General features: G+C 40.3%; 1 protein-coding gene across 1 annotated transcript; it reads left to right on the top strand.

Moving 5' to 3' along the window:
- LOC149284068 (G2/M phase-specific E3 ubiquitin-protein ligase-like) lies at positions 1-26735 on the top strand. Its single transcript, XM_089497237.1, has 14 exons — positions 1-148; positions 19606-19703; positions 21087-21188; positions 21532-21656; positions 22015-22180; positions 22412-22518; positions 23105-23221; positions 23373-23497; positions 23880-23991; positions 24184-24497; positions 24882-25063; positions 25509-25681; positions 26096-26304; positions 26509-26735. Exons 1-14 carry the CDS (start codon positions 1-3, stop codon positions 26733-26735), a joined length of 2205 nt encoding a protein of 734 aa, XP_089353363.1.
- The last annotated feature ends 941 nt before the right edge of the window (positions 26736-27676 follow it).

The following is a 27676-nucleotide window of genomic DNA, read 5'->3' as shown; positions in this document are numbered from 1 at the left end:
ATGGAAGTTCGAGGATGTTATTGGCAGACTTACAGCTCAGGAGACATGAGGATTGACAATTATGCACGTGTAACCAAAGAAGTCCTTGTATCAGAAGAATGTGGGGACTTTGAAGAACTTCTTTACGTAGAACACCCAATGATGAGTTGTATGGAAATAGTAGAATGGGGATATTACCAGAACCCTGGGGTGATCCATGCAAATTGGTGATAGTCACAGTTAGTGAACACGGAGGTAAAGGGATGCCCACATTTTATGATCGATAAAGTTCCCAGTAGCTCTGTAATCAATGAAAGCTTGTGCGGCTTTTGTGGTCGCCTATCCAATGAAGCAGATATAAATAAACAATAATAATATCAAACATATTTAATCCAATAGAAAGGAAGCCAATGAAGCCTGAGAACAGCTTCATACTTGGGTGAGCGACACAGCTGTCACGCTGTATAACGACCTCTTGATGCCTTGGGCAGTCACCCATGAATTCAGTATTTTAGATATGTCCTATGTGGAAATAGTCCGAAATTTACCGTAAGGGGTGAGAATGGACAGGTTTTCTCAGCCATAGAGTCTTGAGCTTCTTTAAACAGTCAGGCCAACTAGCATAGTAAGGTTGAACTATGGCACCGTTCTATGTTAAGAAGCAATCTGTGGGCTTACATAAATTATTGATCCCATGTCAAAGCCACTTTAACCCCTTAAGGACCGGGCTCATTTTTCGTTTTGTACCCTGTGGGACCGAGGCTGTTTTGACACTTTTGTGGTGCTTGTGTTCAGCTGTAATTTTCTCCTCACCCATTTAGTGTACCCACATAAGTTATATATTGTTTTTTTCAGGACAAGATGGGCTTTCTTCAGATACCATTATTTTGATCGTATCATCTTATTTACTATAAAAAAAATTAAAAAAACATGGTGAAAAATTGAAAAAAAACACATTTTATGACTTTTATTTGAAAAATCTTTTACTCACCTAAAAAAGCAAGTAAAAAAACTAGCTAAATAGATTCTACTACTTGTCCTGAGTTTAGAAATACCCAATGTTTTTATGTTTTTTTGCTGTTTTTTGTAAGTTATAGGGCAATAAGTACAAGCAGCGTTTTATGATTTCCAAATCTTTTTTAACAAATCTGCTCAGTCTGCCTCCATCTCCTCTTTGGAACATCTTTGAAGCCGGTTAACTCAATTTAACCCCCTCAAACCATATATTTTTGAAAACTAGACACCCCAGGGTATTCCAAATGCTGTTATTTTAACCCTTTCCATGCACCAATTATACAACTACACTTTGTCAAACTTTGTAATAGTAAATTTTTTTATTTTTTTTTCCACACAAATTGTATTTTAGTTATAGATATACAGGTTCTGGTATATGTCACTGTCAAACAACACCCCAATGTGTGTTCAGGAACATCTCCTGAGTACAGCGATACCCCACATGCATGGGTTTGTCAGATTGTTTGGCTGGTAAAAGGCTACTTTTGGGGCATGCGTAATTCAGGTGGTCATTTGGTCATTGTGCCTCCCTCTCCTCTTTGGAATATCTTTGAAGCCGGTTAACTCAATTTAACCCATTCAAACCATATATTTTTGAAAACTAGACACCCCAGGGTATTCCAAATGCTGTTATTTTAACCCTTTCCATGCACCAATTATAGAACTACACTTTGTCAAACTTTGTAATAGTAATTTTTTTATTTTTTTTTTCACACAAATTGTACTTTAGGTATAGATATACAGGTTCTGGTATATGCCACTGTCAAACACCCCCCCAATGTGTGTTCAGGAACATCTCCTGAGTGCAGTGATACCCGACATGCATGAGTTTGTCGGGTTGTTTCAGATTTAAAATGCCACATTTGGGAAGTGCGCTTTTTTTCTCCATTTTGGTCAGTCTGTACCTATGCCCTATCTTTGAGCTAGGCCACTCCAATTTACCCCATCAGCCATTTTTTTATATATTAGACACCCCTTGGGTATTTGAAGTGCTTTTATTTTAACTCTTTGTTGAGATTTTTGAGAAATTTTAGCACTTGCTCAAAATAATAAACTTTATTTTTTAATTTTATTTTATTTTTTTATTACTTTTTTTATATTTTTTTTTTACACATTTTGCTGGTACTGGATGGTTCATCTAGTGACATCACTGCATAATTATTTTTAAATGTTAGCACATTTTTTTTTATTTTTTTTTTCCATATTTTTTTTTTTTTTGAATATTTTACTAATCACATAGTGATTAGAAAGCTGGGCTCCATTGACTTGCATGGTTGAATGCAGTACCTGTATTCAACCAGCAAGTGGAGCCAGTTCTCTAGAGGGTCTGGAGACCCTCTAGCGAACTTTTTCGTCTCTATTGTTTTATTTCCCGGGCCGCCGCCATCTTGCTTGATGGCGAAGATCACCGGCAGCGGCGGCTGTGACCGCTCTCCGGAGCGGTCACAGCCCACCTAGAGGTAAGTGTTTGGTGTCGCTGGATGCCTCCTGATCGAGGCATTCCAGCGACACCATTTAAGTTTAGGAGGCGATCGTTGATCGCCTCCTAAACGCTTTTAAAACGGGCGTCCGCCGCCATACAATGTATGGCGGCTGTTGACGCCCCGGGGAGGGGCCAGACATGGCCCCCGATGCCGATCTCGGCCTTGCTGAATGCCTCGACATCGAGGCATTGCAGCAAGGCCGTTTAAGCGAAGAAAGTGATCCTTGATCACTTTCTAAGCTTATTTAATTTTTTGACGGTTCAGGACCGTCAAAGGTCATTTAGTGACCTTCTTGTTATGACGGTCCTGAACCGGCAAAGGTCGCGAAGGGGTTAAGAAGGATTAATAAGGTTGTGCTGGAGAAGTCTCAGTATAGTAACCTATAGGACTCAAATGCAGACAGCTATGCAAGCAATATGACCATTAAAATTCCAGTCCAAAAAAATGAGGCCAATTTAGAAATATGTCAGTGAAGTAAAAATTAATTCCTGCCCTTCCCTGGTCTCATTGCTAAAGAAGTGTGTACAGGCTACAGAGATAATATTAATTTAAACTACACATTGTTATTAATATTAATAATGTTTGCACTTGTTCAAAACAGTATATTTATGAAACATACTTACATTTCTTTTACTATCTATATCTAACATCTCCTTTATTTTCCATCAAATCAACTTTTTTTTGTTTTTGTCCATCTTGTCCTGTTAACTAAATGTTATAGAACTTCTCCAATTTGATTTCTAGCCTCAATGTATATATATATATATATATAAGAAGGATAAATGCTGAAGGTATGCTGAATCTTACTGGTAGTTAACATTGTGCAGTTATCTTGACAATTCCATGATTAGTTTACGACAACGTCAGTGGTTTAAAAAAAAAAACAAGTTTCCCCCTAATCAAAAATGCGGGGGGATACATTTTGCCACATTGTGACATGCCTAAGTTTTTCCTGCATTCAAGAGGTCTACCTGCAAATAATATGCACATCACTTTACCTCATTAACATGTCCATAAGACTCAGCAGACACTTTTGACACCTGCATACTTGATACATGGGTGCAATCTCGTGCTGCCTAAATCATTTTACATGCGTTTGTTTAAAAGCTACAAGAGAGGCTTATCATGTTGTTGCCACATCGTATGAGGTACTATGTGTCTTTCACATGTGTGCTACCTACGCTACTTTCAATGACCTGTATTTGTGTGAAACACACAGGTACATTGTGTACACCTTTACAATATTCCACTGCAAGAGAGGTCAATAAATGACAACCTCTCAGGTAGCAGACACCATCACAGACACAAAACAAGGTGCCATGAGCAAAGTCAAACATGGTCTAGAGGTTGAGGCCGACAACAAAGATTCAAAAGATGTTGAAGAATACAAAGGTCAATAATCTCAAAGAAGCAAACAAGGGATAGAAGAGATGGTGGGGTAGGTACAAAACAGTATCACAAGAAACCGCAGAGTTGGATGTCTCAGGGCACTAGAACAGCTGGGCAAAGTTTGGTCCTACTTGGAGGAAGTTTTGGGAAGTCCAGGTATCATGATGCAAGCTATTGTCATCAGCACGTACTTATTGCCTTATTGGATCCACCTGATGGACGTAGAGGCCGACATCAATTGTCGAGTTTGTGCACACATATTGGTTTGGAGCATGCTATTGTGGCAGGACCCAAACCTGTGTCTGAGGATGACTGTCATCATATATTACATTGGGATGTTGCTGGTCAGGTCGAGGATCAGTATATGGTTGGGGGCGACAGCCATCCTTCTTTCCCACAACTTTTTTCAGTAAGATCTGAAATTCTGTTTAGCTTAGTTCACTTAGGGGGACATTGGATTTCAGGTAAACTTTCACTGAAATGGCTTTTTACTAGCGATAAGTTCATAGCACGTTCTGCTGAACATGTAGATGCCATATTGAACAGGACATAAGCTGTATGGAAACTCTGCGAAGATAACCTCCGGAAACCAAGTTCATTTCATAATACACAAATAATTATTACACTTTCCTTCAATAATATTCTTGTAAATCCCCTTTTCTAGCTTATATTAATAACAATTAATATTTTGCAGCATTGATCCCAGAGAAAATACATTTTAATGAACCAATGTTCCCAGAGAAAGATATAGAGACACATAAGCTATCAAGACCGCTTCTTCGGTTGTGACAAACCCAGGTGTATGAAGCACCAAGTTGGGAGAAAGAATCCAAATTACTGTCTCCTTCACATGATGACTTATTCAGGGGGGAAGTGAGAGAAACCTTGAAACTGGCCTTGGCACTTAACCGGCCATAATACAAGTGTGGGGTATTTCAAGAATCTGATTAGCCCCATCATTTCCAAAAATATCGTTCTACACACCGGCCTAGACAAAAGCCTTGAAACCTCTTACTGCATTGACCTCTAGTTGGCTGCTCCCTTACAGACGTAACCCCACGTGTCTATCACCTATTCCTCAAGCTGTATAATGTTATATTTCCACCAACACCTAGGGCAGCTTAAACTGGAGCTGCCACCCCCCGGCTTCTTAAAGTTGTCTGTGTGGCAAATCCCTATACAGTGCCGTATACACTAGAAGTGCCTCATCGCAAAAACAGATCAAAACATAAAAACTCATTTTATTTTCTGAAAAAGCAGTAAAAGTAAAGCTTTTCCTGCTGTTTTCACTTCTCCTCTTTTCCATTACCACTTTCTCTCTGCATGCTGGCCTTTCTCTTTCTCTGATATATATATATACATTTTTTAATGTTCTATCTCTTGTAAGTTTTAAAGCATCTGGGACAATGCATCCATCTCTACAAAAATAGCAAGTTCAATTTCCAACCCGCAGGTTCCCTTTCCAACCCCCAAATCTCCAATTCAGAGCTGTTTCACCTATTCACAGATGTCTCTGTTCTCTCTCAATTTTCCCCTTCTCCACTGAAAGCAGCTCGCGGCGAGCTGCCTATTACAACCTAAATACTGCTGATTAGATGCTGGGGCTTTTTATATAAGCCTCTTATTCCGTGCACCTCGGAACTTCCACCACAAAAGAATATTGAAGAGGGGGAGTTTTGAGCACTGATCAGTACTGTACAGTGGCTAGCTGAAAGCTTTTTGGCTAGGGCAAATGATTTTTACTGGACCGCAAGCAGCTGGATGCTCACTTTCACTGTGTACACAAGAAGGACTTGTGTGCGTGATTGTATTTCCATACAGGAAAATTATATCACAGATTACCTGTGCAACCTTAAGTGTTGCAGAACCTCTTGGGATGCAAAATGGTCACTTGCTGCTATGTTAGTGAATTACGCACTATTGTCACTTAGAAATGGGAGCACCTTTAGACATCATAAATATATTTATATAATACATAATATGTACGGTATTACACAAATATATTTATATCAAGGCTATGTAGCCCTCTGTATATAAAACTACAGTTCTTGGAGTAAAAAATCAGAGAGCTTTACCAGACACCGTAATAGAAGTTAGAGTATGGTAGATAAGTCCACCATCAGAAGTAGTAGAGAGAACCTAAACAAAGAGCTTTCCTGAAGGCAAGATCAAGGACTAACTGAAATCTGCTTCTTTACATAAGGAAACATTGTCAGGCTGGTTATTACTTGTTGTCAAATTCTATGTTTCAGTCTTACAGAATAAAATGGAGAGCTCCAAGTCCCCTGGTCTTAAATGACCATTATGGAAAGGCAATCAAAGCCTTGCAAGCTCAAAAGAAAATGGATATGTGACAGGTTGGATCTAATTAGCCAGATATTTGATATATCTCATTCGGGCTCTTTTTTATTAATAATTATTGTTTTCTATTTTAGTTTGTAACATAATCTTACCTCTGGACAAAACATAACATTTAACGATTGAGTTGGGATATGAGATTGAGCTTTAAATTCATATTACCCAAGTAGAACTTGGCTCTCAAGTCTACAGAGCTAGAGCGGCACCAATAATTTGGAAAATATGAGATGACAATTAAGTTACAAAAGATATGTAAACAGCGTTTCTACAGCTATTTCTCAAAAAGGACAAATTCCTTAAGAAATCCAACTATGCATAGGAGGAAAACAAATTTGAGAGAGATGCGCCAGAAAAAGGGGTCATGGCTGCAGCTATATGGTACCAGGCCGTGGTAGATGGTAGCATCTCATAAGCTATAATCAATATACACCTTCCTATGGTGACTTTTTTTACAATTGGCTCAAAATCATTAAGAAACTATACTTTTTTGTTTCAGTTTTTAGACTGGCGATGGGATTCCCTGGACCCCAATATTCATTTTGGATTCTACGGTATTTATTAAACGAGATAAACAGACCTAAATTATTGTTTAAGCACTAGAATCATGTACAAACCAATATGTCGTCCACTTTTATGACACCTTGAAACCCATTCAGCCCCTTCATGTTTTCTGCTGTTAATCTTTTGAGCATGCCTTTGCGTCTCTTTAGTGTGTCCTCCAAAATTTTGATTATGGGACAGTTTTTAATTTTTATACCCTGAGATATATTTCCTAATTTATATTAAAGTTTGTATCTTTCTATCATGTCCTCTATGATGGACACATTTACTACCTGCCACCGCGTGGTATTGTAGCATCTTAATTCTTAATCACACTTTGCTTCGTAGACCCCAACAGCTCATAACCTTCATTAATCACAGAGGTTGTTGCTTGGGATATAGGTAAATGCCAGCTCTGCGTGCATTATTCTTAACTTCCTATCCTTCATTTCCCCCGCTCTCTTCACCAACTCAAGAAACCTTCCAAGAAGAACACTTTATAGAGTGGATAATGGGATGTCATTAATCAATTAATTAAGTGAGACCTCCCTAGATGAGTTTAAATACAGAGGATGAACTACCACAGAGGAGATTGCAATGTTAATTTGATATTAGAACATAACACATGCTGATTAAGGCAGTCATCAGAGATTTGCTTTCTAGATTGTTTCACACCAGCAAGCAAACAGTGAACTGAATGACAGGGCCAGACGTAGGGTCTGTAGCCCCATAGGTGACATATGTCTCCTTCTATGATAGGGTCGGCCCTGACCGTAACCACTTTTAACATAATATTAATTCACTGAAACTATCTATGGATTGGGGGGTTTTGTTTTTCCCTCTGTTTGCTTGAAAAGTAAAATATGGCTAAACAGGGTAGAATTAACATAAAATGTTCCTGTCCTGATTCTTTACATCCTCCCTGTGGAGACAGCCGTGGAGATCTGTGGCCAAAGGTGACAGAAGATGCTTAGTACTCAATGGCATCGATCTCTCTTAAATAGTAATCATCATTTTAAAAAAAGCAATAAAATAAAAGTAATAATAATTTTAACAATTAAAGACATACACTTTAAGAAAATACCCAGTGGTGATAATGATAATCATTGGGGTTCCCTATAGTTTTAAGTTCTGAATGACTTAATTTAGAACTAGAGCATACACCAGAAAGACAAACAATGTTTACAATGGCTGATGATTACAATCATGTACAATATATTAGGAGTTAATCTAGTATGTGTTCAAACCCCAGAAGGCTATGTTACAGACCTACTTTGAAGGTCAAAATGGGCTCTTGATCTGTCTGTGTACTGTACCACAATTACATTTTCTCCATTATGTAGTTGTTGTCAATCTGCATTACATTTTATTTATGGATACTTTATCAGTAGCTGTGTTTATTGATTGTTAGAGGTGAGTAAGCCAGCCAGTTCCATGGCACAAGCGTAGCCAACCGGGCATGGCCTTAGATTGGTTCCTCAAGCTAAGCGATAGCCAAATCTTGCTCCACCGCGTACGGTTGCCCATGAGGACCAAAATACTTAGCAACAGTAGGAGTTTGAAGTGGTTCGGCTGTGGCTCACACTTCTCCACTCTTCATAAGTCAGGCTTAAACCTGGGCTTGAGCAAAAGCCTGCTTGCGCAGCACAGTTGATACTTTTTATCTTATCTAGTATCGATAAGAAATGTGTCACATAAACTTTTAAGAACAGCTATTCTTCATTCCAGCTGAAGAATATTCTGAGGTTCCAAAAGCATATTTTTATTTTGGCACAATAAAAGGTATCATCTTAATCTCCATCCTATCCTGGACCCATATATCTTTATATCAATTTTCTCTCTGAACGTGTCATTCATAGATGCCACAGGTTCACTTTTCAGTCACCTTTTTACTGTTGATTTGAGGATATTGTATACTTCTGCATGGTTAATACAGATCTATAATCTTTCCATCCTATGGATTTATTGTTCCATGCTGCGCAGAGACATAAATTGGAGCTTTGTAATGGATGGAAAGTAATAATCAAGGTATTAACTTGTGCACATAAAAAAGACTATGCATGATTTTGAGGTGTCAGAATTAACCACTGTGTGTAGGAGGCATTTTCCTAGAATAGCTAAAACTTTTTGAGGATTCCAAATTAATGACTTTTTTTTGAAGATTATAGATTAAGATTCGTCAAAAACATGTGGGCCGTTTGTGTAAAGTTCGTCTGAGCATGTTTTCTGCACTAGGACAGAACTCGACATTTTCACATTCATATCTTAGTAGCTCTGTTTTGTCTTAAGCGTCTTTCAAGCATGAGACTATAGCAGCTAGCGTTCCTGATGTTCCTCAGGACTTCAAGATTTGTACCTTTGTCTTCAGTTGAGTCCTAATATAATTTTAAGATCTCAAGTGCAGGGCTCTCCACTCCTTCAGTACGTCTGGATATGATGCTGAGCACGTGCACTCAACTTCTTTGGTTGACTGTGGCGAGGCCTGTCCTGAGTGGAACCTGTCCTGTGCAACCGCTGTATGGTCTTGCCCACCGTGCTGCAGCTCAGTTTCAGGGTCTTGGCAATCTTCTTATGGCCTAGGCCATCTTTATGTAGAGCAACAATTCTTTTTTTCAGATCCTCAGAGAGTTCTTTGCCATGTAGGACTTCCAGTGACCAGTATGAGAGAGCGTGAGAGCGATAACACCAAATGTAACACACCTGCTCCCCATTCCCATTTACAGACCTTGTAACACCAATGGGTCACATGACACCGGGGAAGGGAAATGGCTAATTGGGTCCAATTTGGACATTTCCACTTAGGGGTGTACTCACTTTTGTTGCCAAGGTTTAGACATTAATGGCAGTGTGTTGAGTTATTGTGAGGGCAAATTTACACTGTTATACAGGCTGTACACTCACTACTTTACATTGTAGCAGAGTGTCATTTCTTCAGTGTTGTCACATGAAAAAATATAATAAAATATTTACAAAAATGTGAGGGGTGTACTCATACTGTAAATATATATATATACCGTATTTGCTCGATTATAAGACGAGGTTTTTTCCAGAGCAAATGCTCTGAAAAATACCCCTCGTCTTATAATCAGGGTCGTCTTATAATCAGACCTCAAATAGGTCTGATTATGAGACTAAGATCCAGATCCCCCGCAGCGATGCAGAGGACCTGGATCCTCCTGTGTTAATCCCCCCCCCCCCCCCCCCAATTTACCGGTGCTTCTGAGTCCCCGGTGCTTAGTCCGGGCTGCGTGTAGAGCTCTACGCGATACAATCGCGTAGAGCTCTACACGCTTCCCGGACTAAGCACTGGGGACCCAGATGCAGGGGACCTGGATCCTCCTGTGTTAACCCCCGACCCAACTTACCGGTGCATCTGAGTCCCCGGTGCTTAGTCCGGGCTGCGTGTAGAGCTCTACGCGATTGTATCGTGTAGAGCTCTACGCTCTACACGATACAATCGCGTAGAGCTCTAAACGCTGCCCGGACTAAGCACCGGGGACTCAGAAGCACCGGTAAGTTGGAGGGGGGGGGCATAACACAGGAGGATGCAGGGGACCTGCATCCTCCTGTGTTATGCCCCCTCCAACGTACCGGTGCTTCTGAGTCCCCGGTGCGTAGAGCTCTACGCGATTCGCGTGGAGCTCTACATGCTGCCCGGACTAAGCACCTGGGGCTCAGATGCAGGGGACCTGGACCCTCCTGTGTTATGCGCCCCCCCCAACTCAGAAGCACCGGTAAGTTTGGAGGAGGGAGGGGGAGTGTTAAATGTGGGTTTGAGGCATTTCTGGAGGCAGAGTGCTCTGTGAAATGCCTTTTAACCCCTTTAATGCCACTCTGCCTCCTGAAATGCCTTAAACCTCCCTATATGCCACTCTTCCCCATAATATGCCTTTTAACCCTCTAAGTGCCAGAGTGGCATATAGGGTTAAAAGGCATATCATGGGGCACAGTGGCATATAGGGTTAAAAGGCATATTATGGGGCACTGTGGCATTTAGAGGGTTAAAAGGCATATCTTGGGGCACAGTGGCATATAGGGGGTATAAGGCACTTCTGGGGCAGATGTGCATAACTGGGGGACAGGTTGGAAAATAGAAGGAAATAAAACCAAAATATTTTTCTCAAGCATAGCTTTTATTAAAAAAAGTGTTTAAATGAATTAACATTTACTGGTAAAACTTTTTTCCTATAGGGTCGTCTTATATTCAGGCTTTTTCTTTTTTTCCTAAATTAATATTAAGATTTGGGGGGTCGTCTTATAATCAGGGTCGTCTTATAATCGAGCAAATACGGTATATATATATATACACACATATATATATATATATACACACATACACTACCATTCAAAAGTTAGGGTCACTAAGGCTTACTTAGCTGTTTTCATGGAAAACAAGAAAATTGTGCTAACGTAATTGCATAAGGTTTTCTAATGATCAATAAGCCTTTTAAACATAAACTTGTATTAGGGAACAAAATATGTAATTGGAACACAGGAGTGATGGGAGTGATAAAGGGTCTCTGTACGCCTATGAAGAGATTCCATTAAATATCAGGAATAGTCATTTACAACATTAACACCGTCTGCGCTGTATTTCTGATCCATTTCATGATATTTTAATGGACAGAATTTGTTTTTCTTTCACAAATAAGGACATTTGTAAGTGACCCCAAACTTTTAAATCGTAGTAGATGTGTGTATATATATATATATATATATATATATATATATATATATAGATATAAATTCATACATACATAGTGCTACAGTAATGTAGTATGATAGTAGAGTATTTTTCATTGTGATCAGATAAGATATCTTTACCTTCAGACCTGGAGGTAGCCTTTATAGGCAGTGACTTAACACCAAAACTCTACATTATGCTTTTTTAAACTACGGAGCTAATAAGGTTTTGTTTGTGTCTTTTTACCCATACATTTGGGTCCCCCTGGGTGACTAAGACTGAGACATTCTATTGTTTACAAAAAAAGCAGTCTGAAAAGGATTTTGTAATTTTTTTTGTAATGTCAGAGCTAAAACATAGCTAATATACAGGTGCCGAAAATACTGTACTATGTGAAAATGATAATTGTTTTTTCAAAATTGCAGTATTTTTTAAAAAAAACCTTTCTGATTGAAACACCAGAAAAAAAATCTGGTGACTTAAAATGCTCTTGTAACATTAAGTAGCCCACCCAACATTATACACAAAAAATTGATATTCCAAAATACCAACGTATTCGTGTTCAACCTCTCATGTATAGATCAAAAATTCTGATACGTGAAACGGTAAAGGTTCATCAGGTACAGCAAGGGGTTATTTTAGGGCAAGCATGAAAATGTGATGGCAAATGTAGATTGGAACCTCGTCGGAGAAAAGATACCAAGGTGCAGAAGAAAAGACAAAATGATAATGAATCCCATCCCATCCTGAGGTCTTCCTGCAGCCCAGAGGGGGTAGGAAAAGATTTGCAGTATGCTGGCAGCAATTTCCCTAAGCTGCATGAGCCGATAAAATCCCAGCTGCAGAATATGAAAAGCAGCCGAACGCTGGGCTGGCGGTTCCTCTCCTGGGGAACAATGGATATTGAAAATTCTCCTTAACTAAGAGACCTGCTTTAATTTGCCTATAGAGCAAAGGAGGAGACATTCTCCAGGTCCTCACACTTGTTCACAGCTCCCTCTGGGCTCGATAATCACTTTCTGATATTCTTATTTTTATTTCCAAATGAGGAGTGACACCTGGGAAAAAAGGAGTGCTAACGAAGCAGATCTCCCCTGCCTGCTTACGAGAAACCTTTGTAGACATCATTCTGGCGGTGGTGGAGTGAGGTGGAAATAAAACAGATATTTGCTGCCTCTCGTATAACCAGGTAGATGATTCGCAAGGGAGACGGTGTCTGAGCTCAAAATCAGAATCGTTACACGGTAACTGGTGGCTTCACTAACGAATAGCTCTCTGGAGAAAGAGCAGCTAATGAAACCTGCCCATGAGAAGAAAGCAAAAGATGTTTTTGTATATTGCGATAAAGGGTAAATAAATTGTACCTTCATTCATTTGAGCATTGTTGGTAAAACATTAGATTTATTTTAGAATCCTATAGAAAGCCCGGAGCCTCCTCTGTCATCTGAAGGCTTCCTGCTAACAGATCCAGCAGTAGACCATTACTATTTAAATTCCCAATTACACTACCTCAGGAAGGAGGGAAGAGACCAGGGAGAGTGTGTTCATGCTGGCATCTCTGATTGTTCCCCTGAGGGCTATAGTGCCATGCTTGCTGATCACAGTGTGATCAGTACAGGGAGGATCAGAGGGAGAAGAGGGACAAACAAAGTTTTTCCTTCTTACAAAAAATAATAATAAAAAAATTGATCTTTTCATGAAATATAAATAAACTCAATGAGAAAAAAAAATTATAGGGGGCCCATGAAATCAATGACATACAGCAAAAACAAATGGACGCGTTGAGACAGCATGATGCAGTGAAGCCAAGGCCTGACAGTGTCCTTCGTCAGGATGATCTGGAAGGCTAGACCCGGTGCCTAGCTCCATGCTCCAGCATGGCGCGGCACAGGAGGGAGTGTGCCGCAGGCACTGGAGCACCCATCAGGCAGCATTAGCCAATACATGAGAAGTGTAAGTCAATAAAAATCATGGTAAAGCAAAAAAAATAGGGGATGGATATTTTATTACTATATTGCTTACCAAGGAGCTGAATCAGTGGGATTGCTCTCCATTTTAACCCAAAAAGAGACTCTCAAGCACTTCAAAGCTTTCTCTGGACACCATTAATAAGGGACCTGTGTGTCAGGACTCGCCAAGCTTGGGGTACTTTGACATAGTGGGGGCCTAAGCAATATATGCTCATATAGCGTGACGGAATCCACACTATTTATGCCTTAGATAGGTGTTTTTGAATTTTAGTCGCTACCTATTCGGGGGAAGAATAGTTTCTGCACTTGGTAAACCATCTCATAACTTGTGTGATTAGGAAAGAATGAATCAATTTCCTTACAAGGAGAATACTGGGAGAATGATAACTCTCTTTAATAAACACTTGTTTCTATGAGGTAGATAATATATGGCAGGAATCTTTTCATAGAATGTCTCAATAGGAGACATATAAACACTTTACTCACACTGTAGCTGGATTCTTATATTTGCAACACCAAACGCAATTAGTATCCAAATGATGAATCGTAACAAGGGCCTTCCAACGTAACAGATGGATAAAAGAGATACCACTATCCGCACGTGTAGTCCGATGTTACCCAAGTCTCACATTTAGCATAGTTTATCCATTCCTCTTCATAATCATGCACCATATATCACAGCCACATCAAACGATCCAATTAATAAATCCGTGTCAAACCAGGTGAACACCGTTCAGGATCTTCAACCAGGACTTGATCTTAAAAGGTATGGTCTCCGCCATTCTTAAGGCATTATGGTGAAACTCCTGGTCACATGACCTTTTATAATTACCAACAATGGACACACTCCGGCCCTTAAATATTAAATCACTGATTATATAGATAACAATATGCAATTACATAATTCCATATATTATAAACTAAAATAGATACTGTATATACCCCACATTTACAGTTGACCATTAAGGGTAGTATTTCTATGTCCTGAATTATGTCACTAGGAACTAACATTTGTTAGGTTAGGTAACCTCTAGGTTAAACTAGGTCTATCAGGTATATACGTTTGCAATTGTTTCTAAAATATGCGCTCTATCTGTTTGGCTAACGAGAAAATCTATCTTTCTTGCCTCTCTGTTTTCTGATCGTATTATTTCTAAGACAGTGTTCTTACTAGTAGATCTGTGGGGTAACGCTGTTGAAAATGAGTAGTTAGTTCCCTTAGTTGTAATTCGCAGACACCAGGATCTGTGCATACATTCACAAGTCTCTTAAAATGACCCTCAGGTATAGTTGCTTTCAAAAATGGTGGGTGACATGACTGAAAATGTTATTAGAAATTCACCATCATAGACTTACGGGACAACTTAGTGGCCAAAACACCTCCATGTTTGTAGATATACATATCTACATATATTTCATTTAGAGATGAAGTTATGGCTTTAGAAAGCCAGGAAGGTCAAGACAAAGGAATGTACTTTCCCAAGGTACACAACATTCGGTCAAAAAATAAACAATATCCCCAAAATACATATTTGATACATATACGGGAAAAACATGCATAACAAAATATTTGCTTTATCTGGCAAAGTCCAAATGATGTAGAATATTTTTTTGATTCTTGCGAAGACCTCTCTTTAGATGGTGGTTTGCAGAGGGCTTGGGGTGTTTCAGGAAAGCTACAAGAGGGGACAGATAGGATTATCTGTACAACGGTTACAATTATTTAATAAGATCTTAAATGTGCTGAACGATGCATTATTTAAAAGTATTCTTTAGTCTCTGTTACAACTCATTGATAAGATTCTTCAATGCACAGTCTCATTCTTTTCAAGCCTTGCCAGTTTCTTCAACTAGGGTGGGCTGACACTTAGTGGCAAATCTATGTACGACATGAATTGCCTCACCTTTTCCTGATATCTGCCTAGAAATGGAATTATAAAGAGGAACTCACACTGTACTTTATTTATAAGGAATATCCACGTAATATTTATACCAAAAAAAGAATTAGCATTTTAGCATCTGCCATTTTCCTTCCATACAACCGATACAACCTGTTTATTATTATACAGACAGGAAGGATAGCTCGCCATTTGCCATGAATTTTAAATTCATCAGTTTATTGACTCGGGGTGAGGTGCGTTCCTATCCTCATTAGCCCTTTTGACAAACAGCTAAGACATTCATCTTTTAAAAGCACTTGAAAATGTCTCAATTCTTTATACGGACTCTTTCGCTTTTATTCTATTTGTTCCTTATTAGGCTGCTTTTACATATTTGTGTGCCTGATAAATATGATTAAATCAAGTCGTATAATGCGCCATGCAGCCTCACCCACCAAGAATAGATATTAAAGTACTTTGTAAGTTTAATGCCGCCTTGTCTCCTTGAAGAAAGGATTATACACAAGGGCTTCCTTTGTTAATCTTCTATTCGTGATAACAAAATAATTTAGTTTTGTTTCATTTGCTTTTTTTCACCTAGCAGGAGAGAAGAGCAATATTACAGAGCAGCCATCTGTTCTGGTACGTGGGGGGGGGGGGTATTGCTCAAGCAGACAAGCCCCCCCTCTCATAGCACCAATTACCACTTACACATTTTAGCCCCTGGCCCACGACATGAGCTGATTAACAGATAATTCATTCCAGGTTTGTGGAATAATTGTTGGCAGGACAAGGCTGGACTATAAATGCAGTGAAAGGAATTAATGAACGTATCATACCCGCTTTTAGCGAGCCGAACACATCACGTCAGCAAAAAATAACTTTCAGCTGATATTTACATTCCCTGATTTACTAAAGTCAGCCTCAGTACAATAGTCGTGGCAGGTGGGGCTTCAGTCTAACTCTTTCTTTGCTCAATACAATATAATCACCCTGGCTAGTGAGCATGCATTTCAAAGTACTTACCCCGGAATCTCAGTGCATTACCCCCTCCGATCTCCGTGATCCCCCACCATTTTGGAAACCGCCAATCACTGGCAGGAAATTGCTCCCATTGAAATCAACACGAGTGCCAATTGTACTTGTGCAACGGTGGGCTTTTAAGACCACCAGGAATAATTATGTGAGCCGGCACATTGTTGATCACAAGATAGTTTTGATCTATAACTGGGAGCAAGGAAACAAAGCAAAAAAAAAGATTGACCAGGCACAGTTCCTGCATGCCTGGATACTTAACACCAGCCAGCTCCAGCAAATTCTTTTAAGATCCCTCACACTTTTAGATTTATGCCTATTTTTTTAATAGTATTTGCTGTATTGGCTATTATTATTCTAGCAGCAACCTGGGAATCTGAACGTGTCTGCTTTTCATGATTTTTAGGTTGTACGCTCCCCTTTCTGTATATTTTTGTGCTGTGCATATTCGCAGGTTACTGTTATTATTTATTGTTTTATAGAGCACCATCATATTCCATAGCGCTGTACAAAGTGCTTCTGACCAAATCTTAGGGTTGAGCAGCCCCTCCTGCCACAACGGTGCCTGATTTGTGGTGTGCAGAAAAGGCTTTAAATTGCATGTAAATTTTATATTTATTTATTTTTATTTTATTAATAATGTGTTTATTTTTTTCTTGCCTGAGTAGTCATTTGCTGCAAGGCCACTTGGAAGCGAAAAAACACTGGATATTCCTTGAAACTTCACCATACTAGGACTCTAATCAATCCTAGGCTGATGTGAGATCTTGATGCGGGATATACAAACCCCTATTTGTTACTGACTGGAGACAGACTCACTCATTTTTATATTTAGTAATATAAGATCTATCCCTAAAAAAGAGTGTTGGATCTGATATCTGAGTGCCTTGGAAGGCTCTAATTTGGATGTAATTTGCACTTTAATGTGCTTAGTTGTACTGGACCTATATTCAATATAAACAGGTTGAGCTATGTGAATATATTGTTTCCTTTTTTCTGCATATACATATATTCCTGGAAGCAATTATCTATCTCCCAGGAGAATATGGAGTCTTCAGCTGAAACCGAGTGATGCTGGCTCCACAATACAATGTATTAGTTTGTATATAATAATAATAATAATAATAGTCGTTGTTATTATTATTTGTTTTTGGGGTGAAATAACACTGTGAAACCCAGCAGACATTTTGACAAGTGAGACACCAGGGGAGGGAAAAAAGGGAGGCTAGGTCTCTCTTTCATCATTTTGTTTATGAAAACCAAATTGTTGTATATTCTATTATTGATTGTATTATTAGTTATGCCCTGCTTGTCCATTGTACAGCGTGTCACGATACCATGACGATATATTATATTACTATTATTATATTCATTTTATCACATTTATATTTTTTTAGCGTATCAACTAAAATTAATTCTGAGTGCCTGACTTTGAATAGGTTTCATGGCAGAAAAAAAGACAGTATTGGGCCCTAAAAGCATAACCAACCATTCAAACAACGTACCATTAGGATATGGAACGCTTTACTACACGGACCGCTTTACCACACGGAACAATTTACTACACGGAACAGCCGGAAGTTAGAATCATAGGGAGAAACAAAAAGACGAACGTAATTCCCAAAGGGAGGCTTGAATCGCAATGATGACGTGTGGCGACGCACGTCCAATCATCACTCCTAGTTTTCACGGTTTCCGGAATGGAGTCGGATGTTAGGGTTTGAATTTTTAAGGCAGTTTGAATAGAGAATTCGACGGAGAAAGGGGTCTTTGGAAGTACGGAAACGGGAGCGATCCATAAGAGTGGGCAGTGAACGCTCAGGGATATTTCTACCCCGTCTATAGAACCGGAAGTCAGGTACATCGTATATTAAAAAAAAACAAAACAGAAAACTGCTTTTTATTTCATTAAAAAAAGCCTCGTCCGGGTACAATGTGGAAGTCGGTCAGGCTTAAATTGTTTCAGAGTATTTAGACCTTGCTTTGCAGCTCTGTATGTGATTCCCCTAAATGCTGTCTTATCACAATATTTACAATTTTTGGGTGAAAAAAAATCCAAACCTTGTCTCTGCCTTGAGTGGCATCTGTGCATCCATATGTAATAATTCCCTCTAAATGCTGGATTACTGATCTAGTACAAGAAATATATATATATATATATATATATATATATATATATATATATATCCATACTGGTAACTATGTATAAATATTTATTTTCTCCTAAATAATCATGCATGTGTGCATTGTGTCTTGGTATGTTTTGGTTGCAACATATGTGTGTGTGTCTGCGGGGATAGTCTTTATATGACAAGGAGAATAGTCTCCTCATATTCACTCTCACTCTCTCTCTCTCTTCTTATTAAGAATTATTATTATTTATTGTTTTATATAGCGCCGTCATATTCTGCTGCGCTGTACTATTGAGAAATGTATGTTCTGTATAAATGAGATATATGAGTGCTGTGAACTGTCAATAAGGTGCAACACAGCAACTGGAAGCTGCATGACAACTGTACATTTTTTATTTCAAGTTTTTTCCTTTCCTAACGCCAGTGCAGGCATTGGTTACGCAGAAACAAAGCAATACATGGGGGGGGGGGGGACGTTTCACACTCTTGGTTTGTGATACATAGCATTTAATTGATGGCCCCTCAAATAATGTAGGTTTTAACCCTTTTTTTTTTTTATTACTTTTTTTCAGGTTTGCATGATTTGAGCTTTCAGAATGAGTCACGCCGGCCAGTTGCCCTTTGAGAGCTTGCGTGAGTGTCTTAGCTGCCCTTTAATGGCGAGATTCTTCTCCAGTTAATTTATATCCCTGTACATATATTGCTAAAATAAATGGAAAGAGAATTCGATGGAAGATGAGAACCATTCAACCAACACAGTCTAGCCGTTTTTTTTTTTCTGCTGTAAAGCCTTGTCTTAAATTTGGAATAGCTTTATGAACATCCCATGCTTGTTTAAATTCCCTTTCTGTATTAACCTCTACGGCTTCTACTGGGAGGCTGTTTCTTTTATCTACCATTTTTGTGTCCTGCTAATAAATCCTTGAGGGCAATAACCAGCCATTTAGGCACCAGCTGGAGTTCCATGAGATGTTGTCCATCAACTTAATAGAATCTCCTCTCTGCACCCAACTGGCCGTGATCCATAAACTTTGGTTGGACCACAAATAGTGCATCCTTGCTTATAATTGTTTGTCATCACACCGTGTAGTTGTTAGTCTTTGTATTGTGTCACACTTTGTGGTGTATGCTTTCTCTTAGCCTGCATGCTATGCGGCCGGAAGGATGACTGTCCCGAAAAGTATGGTGACAAAAAGACTTACCCTGAACACGGCCTGACTTTGCATTACAACTGTCTAGTAAGTATACTTTAATGGGGACAAAATCATATTCTTCTCCTTGCGCATAAAACCCGAGGCTGTTTACGGTAATGTAGGGTGACACCACATTGAGCTGATTCTCTATGCTAATGCTAATTAAGTACGTGCCTGCTTTAGTCAGATTGTCTCGCTGGGCGATTAAGACGGAGACATACTAATATTTAGAACTGGCAGTATAAAAGGAGTCAGAACATTTTTTTCTTTTTTCATTAAAAAAAAAAAACATTCTTCAAATGTGATACTATTGAAAACAAAACTACCGTAATTGCTCGAGTATAGGCCGCACTTTTTCCCCCCACTTTAAGTCTTTAAAGTGGGGGTGCGGCCTATATTCGGGGGCAGGCAGCGGGGTTAGGATACAGATCCCCCGCAGCGGTGCAGGGGACCTGTATCCTACTCTCTGATGCGCTCAGACAGCCTCCCCTGCCGGCACTTTCCACAGGGGGGGGGGTGCCAGCACGGGAGGTTGTCTAAGCGCATCGTGCGGACGGTCACCGGCTGCTGCGATGCGGGTAAACAGCCTCTGCTGCTGGCATGTCTGCACGATGTGCTTTACCAATCTGATGTTTGTTAAAGCACATCGTGCAGACGTGCCGGCAGCGGAGGTTGGTTAGGCGGATCGCCGCAGCCGGGGACCGTCCACACGATGCGTTTTACCTCTGCCCCCAAGACTTACCAGAGCAGACTCCCGGGTGTCTTGCGGGGCCGGCGGGGGACATCTACGCAATACGCGTATACAACTTCCAGTGCCGGCGCATCCGCTGAGTGCCGGCACTGGAACTTGTATACGCGTATTGCGTAGATGTCCCCCACCGGCCCTGCAAGACACCCGGGAGTCTGCTCTGGTAAGTCGGGGGGGGACACACAGTGGCAGCATATCTCAGGGGGGGGGGGCGGCAGTGGCAGCATATCTCGGGGGGGGCAGTGGCAGCATATCTTGGGGGGGGGGGGGGACAGTGTTAGCATATCTCGTGGGGGGGGACAGTGGCAGCATATCTCGGGGGGGGGGAGACAGAGTGGCAGCATGTTTTTTTTGGTGCTTTTTTTTTTAAAGAAGAAAAACGTTTTCTTTAAAAAAGCACCAAACTTTTAGGGGGCGGCCTATATCCGAGCCAATACGGTATATTGGTAGGTTCCCTTTAACCTGCAGCTCCGTTGTGTCATCTTTAACAGATGCTCATTATAGTGTTGCATATGCATAAATACCAACCTATTTAGACTAATTCATTTATGTAGATGTTTTAAACAATAAAACATATCACGAAGGGCAAATTTTCACTGTTATATTTTTATGAAGTTTTATATAGTTTTGCTGTTAGTGGAGTGGTTTGTTTGTAACAAGACCCTTTTTTTCCTCCCCAGCTGCTATCCAGTGGTATATGGCAAAGAGGAGAAGAGAATGAAGGGATAAATGGATTTCTGGTTGACGACATTAACAAAGAAGTACAGAGATCCAGGAAGTTGGTAAGGATTATCAGGCTTTAAGATTTATACCAAGGCATTTTCACACCTTTAAAATGTGAGCGCTTATAATGTGCCCCAGTCCGCTAAATCATTCTTTCTTTTACAACATAGGCAGTCGACATTACAGTTTGCCAGGATAAGTTTCATTTAACCAGTCTTGCTTCAATGCAAGCTTTCACACGTGATGTGACAAATCATCTACCTATTAATACACATACACACATACAAAAAAATTGCCGCATTCCGGCAACTTTGGATTCATGTCTGATGATTCGTCAGCAAGCACGTCATCAGAATACTACTAGCGCCAAAGTAGTATATGTTTTTTTCCCCCCCCCTTTAGAGATGCGCCATATGTAAGTACCGGGGAGCTTCCATTGGCTGCGTGATTCCCCGATGTAAACGCAGCTATCACTACCCTTGCGGGATGGAGAAAGAGTGCATCTTCCAGTTCACTGATAGCTTCAGGTAAAAAGTCCTAATTCATAACGGGAACAGAGTGGCGTCGAGAGTTTTTGTTTTATTAAATAATATTAAAAAAAGGGGTGGCCTAAACACAAGCTGTAGTCAGTGTTATTCTCAGTTAATTCTATCATTCTGGAGATATTGACATTAACAGTAGGGGGTTGATCTACTTTATGGATTCTGTGGCAGAACAAGAAACAGTCTTCTTGTTATTTTGGGGTTTTTTTATGCCTTTTTCACCCACACCCTAGCCTGATTATTTATTAGTTGGCGTTAAGAGGCTAGGTTGTTGAATTGATTTGTATACCTATACTGACAATGTATTTTTTTTTTTTCTCTCATATTTCTTTACCCTGAACAGGTCATACTGTTGGGACCATCGGCCTGTTCAAAAAACCCTTCCTTCTGAAATGGTTGGGTCCTCAACTTGCACCATATGCCTGGAAAATGTTGACCACGTTCCTTCATATTATGTCTTGCGTGGACCATGCTGCAAAACCTCATGGTTTCACAGAGATTGCCTGCAGGTATGATTCCGGATGGGAGGCTGACGCATCCGTACAGTGCTTGCAAAGATTTTAAAGCGGTCTCTTCGCTATAGCCATTCCATTTGATTGCTTTGGGCTCCTTTTATACATACCTCCCTCTGCCCATGTTTCCCTAATATTTATTGGAAGAATATTTCTCGCCTTCATAATCTGTTTTGTTGTGTCTGTAGACATTAACTTTAACCCGGATTCCTTCTTCTCTTTCTGTAGTACCAGGCGCTGAGCGCTGGATTGTATTTCTTTCGCTGCACTGTGTGTAACAATAGAGAGAAGTTTCAGAGTGAAATGCTGCGGATGGGTATCCATATTCCTGAAAGGTATTCTTATCGCACTTGGCAAGATTGGCATCATCGCTGTTTTCCCATTTTAGGCTTTCTTGTTCGAACTGGGTGTTTCCTACTCTGTGTCTTGTGATTCCTGTATACCTGGCACAGGGATGGTGCAAAAATGTATTTTAAAAATATATTGCCTTCAAATGCCTGTTACTGTTAATGTAGAATATACAGAATGTTATCACTTTACCTATATGGATCACTTTCACTGTTAAAAATCAACATAATTACAATAAGTCATGGTCCGTTCTCTTCCGCAGTCATATCCTATTTGTACCAGAGCACAATATGACAGGCTGTGAGGTGACAATACATGGTTCACTAGGAAATAAATTGGTTGGTGTGTGTGTGTGTGTGTGTGTGTATATATATATTAGTGTGTGTAAACTGGATGATGGCTTCATAGTAGAACAAAATGGAGCTAACTAAGCAGAAACGTTTCTTATACGGTATGTTGCTGGAATCCGCATTTAGCTGCTACCACCTAATGTACCATGTTTCCAGAGCTCAAACTCCGCTCGGGAAACTTTGTGAATGCTCTGTTGTATCATTAGTCATTGTGTCTCTGCAGAGATGCATCGTGGGAGTTGGAGGAAAATGCGTTCCAGGAGCTCTTGGAGCGATATCAGCGTTGTGACGTGAAAAGGTGTATTTGTCAGAGTGGACGGGATTATAACAAACCAGACAGGTGAGCTCCATTTGTGTCCTGTCTATACGGTATCTAGTGGTAAGAATATCCGTGGTGAAGTGATGCATTCTGGTGGGTCTTCTGCCTGTTCTCGTGACCATTAGCTGTACAATTGCAATTTCTCGTCTCAGCTGAATTTGTCTCCCTGCAGCAAGTGGGAAATTGTGCGGTGCCAGTCGTGTGGGTCCAGTGGTACGCACAAGGCCTGCTCCTCTCTGCAGCAGCTCAACCAAACCTGGGAATGCTCCGAATGCCAGAACATCGTCTGCACTCCTGGTAAGCATTCACCGCCCTGCCTGGTTCCCTTCTGGGAACGACATCCCCAATGTGTCTGCTTGTACTTCCATTAAACCCACGGACACTGGTGTAGAGGACAACGAGAATCCACTTCCAAAAGATTGAGACTTTTCCGTATCCCGGGGGGGGGGGGGGGGTTAATACCAACAGTGCTTTATGGTAAGCCTACCACAGCTCCAAAAAATCATTTGGCAAAATCTGGCTGAATCTTGGCATTGGAGGCCGAATACAACAGCCATTTTCTTCGCAGGTCTGCTGTTGCTTATGTAATATGTAGAGATAGAGGATGCCTGCGATGCGGAGGGTGTTGTATCTTTTGGTGGATGTAATACTGATGAATGAACTTTTTTTTAACAAACAGGGAAACGATCACGTCCGTCTCTGACCGCTTCAGACTGTCTTGGTATTGCAATGGAACAGTCTCCAAAATGCCCCAGGCTGTCCACGACCCCCAGGAGCAAACGGATACCAAAGTATGTACCGAAACACATGGATTGTAAAGTGTATAGTAGCTGCTATACTACAAATAATGTGTGATCACGATGAGTTACTACTTAGTCTGTTAAGCACTTCACAAAGACTCGGGTGTCAATGGAGTACCCAAAGGAGCCATCTAATTTGATATATATATATATATATATATTTATTTATTTTTTATATCCCAGGCAAATCCTTCAGCGCGACAGACCCATCTCTGACATCCTGCAGGAGTTAAGACTCCAGGTTAACAAGAATTCTGTCTGTTCGCTGCTCGTGCAAAGGAAGTCCCTGTGGAACAGTTCTCTCAAGTGCTTTGTCAAGAACAACTTCTCCCCTTCCAGTACCCTGCGTGTAAAATTCACAGAGTACAGTCTGAGAAAAGCGAGCAACCAGGCCAACATCTCCCTATCGGAGTATTTCGGGCTGTTACTTGATGCAATGCAGAACTCTCCGCTCTTTGAGGGATCTGACCGAAAAACCATTTCCATGGATCTGGATGGTTAGTCACGCACACATCTCAGATTACTAACTGCATCCGCTCTACATTATCCCCAGTATTTAGTTTGGTTACAGTTCAGACTTGAGTTCTATTTAGAAACACTGTCTTTTACAACATTAAAATATGTTTTATACAAGATCAGAGTAAAGATGTCTGTTTGCCACTTGACTGTTTTGATCAATACATTGTACTAGCCAATTGATAGAGGCACTTCTTGTTACAGAAGTGTTAAGTGCCACTGCTCTAATGGATTAGCTAACTTATATATATATATAAAGCGCATGACTTTCATAGCTATCTCTCACCTCTCATGCATACACACACTTGTGCCATGGAGTAATGTTGTATTCTATCCCGCTGGCGGATCTCTTCTTTCCTTAACAGCCCTAAATGAAAACTTCTACTACGAGGCTGGTCGAATGGTGGCGGTTGCGCTGGTTCACGGTGGACCAGCCCCTGGGTTTTTCTCCCCGACACTCTTCTACTGCCTCGTTTATGATCCTCTGCACGTGCAGCCGGTGTTAGAAGACGTGGCAGACTCCAATGTGTTGCAGGCAATACGAATGGTATGTAAAGGGAATCCAGGGTAACATCTTACAAGCTTTGTCTGTTAATGGATCAGTCATTTACACCAGCAGCTCTAATAAGAGGCTTTCTGAAAGAATATCTGCGTTTGTTGTACCTGTCCGCAAAGTGACTTTGTGGGTAACAACTTTTTGGGGGCCTGCTCTGTGAGGGTACGTGGTCTACCGCTTCAGGGCTAAGCTGGATGTGGTACTCCGAGATGCTTCCACGTCACAATAGTAGCACTGAGAAATGTCTCAAACTGACGTACGACAAAGGTGGCATTCTAGGACGGTCACCAAGCTCTTCACTATGACCCATTCTACTGCCAGTGTTTCTGTATGTCTGATTAAAACATTTAAACTCTATTAGGAGGGGTAATAGACCCACTTTTGTGGAGAACTGATCTGATCCTATTTGAATAATGAAATCTGTTCTCCCTTACAGATCCAGTCTTGTCATAAGATCCAAACGCTGAAATCTACAGTCAACCATTACTTAGATTACCTTGAAAAAACCGGAAGCCTGTGCCTTGTGCAGACTCTGAGCGACAAGCTCTTGCTGGTCAAGGACATGTTGTCTTATCATGTAATACGTAGAGTGCTGAAACCCCTGCAAAGGTGAGTGGCTGACGTTCTTGGCTGTATTCTTAATTCCTATTGCCCGTGATCTCCACCATGGGGATTTGTATCGGTGAAATTGTACATGCATAAAAATGTTTGAATTTGAGAAATGCATAAGCCATTATCTTCCGCAATCGCTGCTCTTCAACTTGTTCTCTCGTGGCTATAAAAGCGAAGAAAAGTGTTTTGTCCTGGACTGCATGATGTTTTTAGATGAATGTTATTGCATGGCATGAATAAAATATCCTCCTGTATGCAAAGTTATTTCATACAACACAACCTCTGAATGTCAGCTCTGTTAGGTGATGGTGTTGCATACACTTAAGAGATAAGGAGTAGGTTTAACACGGTGTTCCTACCATGATGTTCCTGCTATCTGACACACTGTTTATAACATTCTTTTTTTTGTAGCTTCAAAGAAGGCCTAAAGACCCTAGGGGTTCTGGAGAAAATACAGGCCCATCCTGCCACATTTTGGAGCATTCTGTGTTTAAAGCCAGAGAAGCTGACGGCCAAAGCGATGGCTGAACTATTCACGGTTACGTATCGTGCAAACTCCCAGGCCGGTCAGCAATGTGACACCGCTAGCTTCTGGGCTGAATACCTGGAAGACACGGAAGGTCAGTAAGACTCCCTTTCTGCATTGTTTAGCTCTATTTTCCTGTTTTCTTCCTTTATGACATTTATAGAAAAGCCTTGCTATCTTATTTGTCCTGTGAAAAGTGTATTTTGACATGCATTGTGTAGCAGCCAACGTACATGGGTCAGATTGTCTTACACTATAGCCTCTACAATGATGCTGTTTTTATATGGTTTGCTTGTAGAAGGATCAACTGCCGTTTCCCTGGAGAACATTCTTCGATTTGCAACCGGTGTAGACTCCATCCCACCAGCTGGTTTCGATCCTCCGCCTTCTATTCAGTTCCATCACAATGTTATTCCCATGGCAAACAGAAACCGTAATAGTATGAAACTTCCGATGACTTCCAGCTACAGGGAATTTAGACAATTGTTGGACACGGCGATATACGACTCCTCAAAAAGCGCGTAGCTTGACCGCCTTCTCTGCGATTCTCATTGGGTTTCTCAAACTCAGAGGCAACGTTACAACCCCCCCCACCACCACCACAAATGCTGCTGTTTTGCTTTCCAGCTTCTGCCAGACCATTGGAGGTTAATGGAGGACTACTAAAATAAAAAAATGTGCAATTTGTTTGCAGTTGTATCCTCTCGCTGTAGAAAGGTGGCTGGTGCAAGCACTTGTAAAGGAGACTCATTCTGTCATGTAACTACTTCATTCTGGTTGTCCAAGGTGGCTGCTTTCCGTCTACATGCATTTATTAACCAGATAACTAATTGGGGTTCTTCCTGCAATATATTGTGGCCTTCAGTCCTGTTTAGTAGGAATGACATGTTTTTGACATTTGTAAATGGTAATTAGTATTGCCATTTTTGTATTTAAATTTTTTTTAAAAAGAATAATGTATTTTAGATATTTTTTTTATAATTCATTCATGGAGCGGGGTGGGTTTCGATTGAGATCAACGCAACCAAATCAACTCCCGTTACAAAAATCAATTTAAAACAGAAAATCTACAGATCTCCAGATTTTTTTATCTTTCTCACGTACAAGGAAAAAAAAAAAAAAAAAAAGAGCGCCTTGTCTTAATAATGAAATGCTACCTCCTAGTCATATTGACCACGTGGAAGGCCTTGTGTGTGTGTGTGTGTGTGTGTGTGTGTGTGTATATAAAACAGACACGCAGTTTCATTAACAAGATTCACAAATGGTACCCTTTTTAATTATTTATATACTAGGTTTTATTCTGTAGCCGGAAATATAAAAACGTATGAATAATTGCAAAGAGATCCCATGGTAACTGACCTTGTTCTGATTAATAGGATATGGATTCCCTTTTAACACAGTATTTTAATTCTTGTTGTCCAAAAGCTGTCCCCACACCCCGAAAAGAAAAATCCCCCCAAAATGTA

Source organism: Sceloporus occidentalis, unplaced genomic scaffold (genome assembly GCF_023333645.1).
Source record: "Sceloporus occidentalis isolate IW3139 unplaced genomic scaffold, rSceOcc1.0.p SCAF_100, whole genome shotgun sequence".
Lineage (NCBI taxonomy): Eukaryota > Metazoa > Chordata > Lepidosauria > Squamata > Phrynosomatidae > Sceloporus > Sceloporus occidentalis.
The sequence above is the reverse complement of the archived record's forward strand: the minus strand, read 5'-3'. Positions and strand labels throughout refer to the sequence as shown.

Bases quoted from the DNA above. Each gene is read 5' to 3' on its own strand.
- LOC149284068 (XM_089497237.1), top strand. From the start codon at position 1: ATGGAAGTTCGAGGATGTTATTGGCAGACTTACAGCTCAGGAGACATG. The intron at 149-19,605 runs GTATGGAAATAG...GCTTTCTCTTAG, and splicing joins AGAACACCCAATGATGAGTT to CCTGCATGCTATGCGGCCGG. The intron at 23,222-23,372 runs GTGAGCTCCATT...GTCTCCCTGCAG, and splicing joins GATTATAACAAACCAGACAG to CAAGTGGGAAATTGTGCGGT.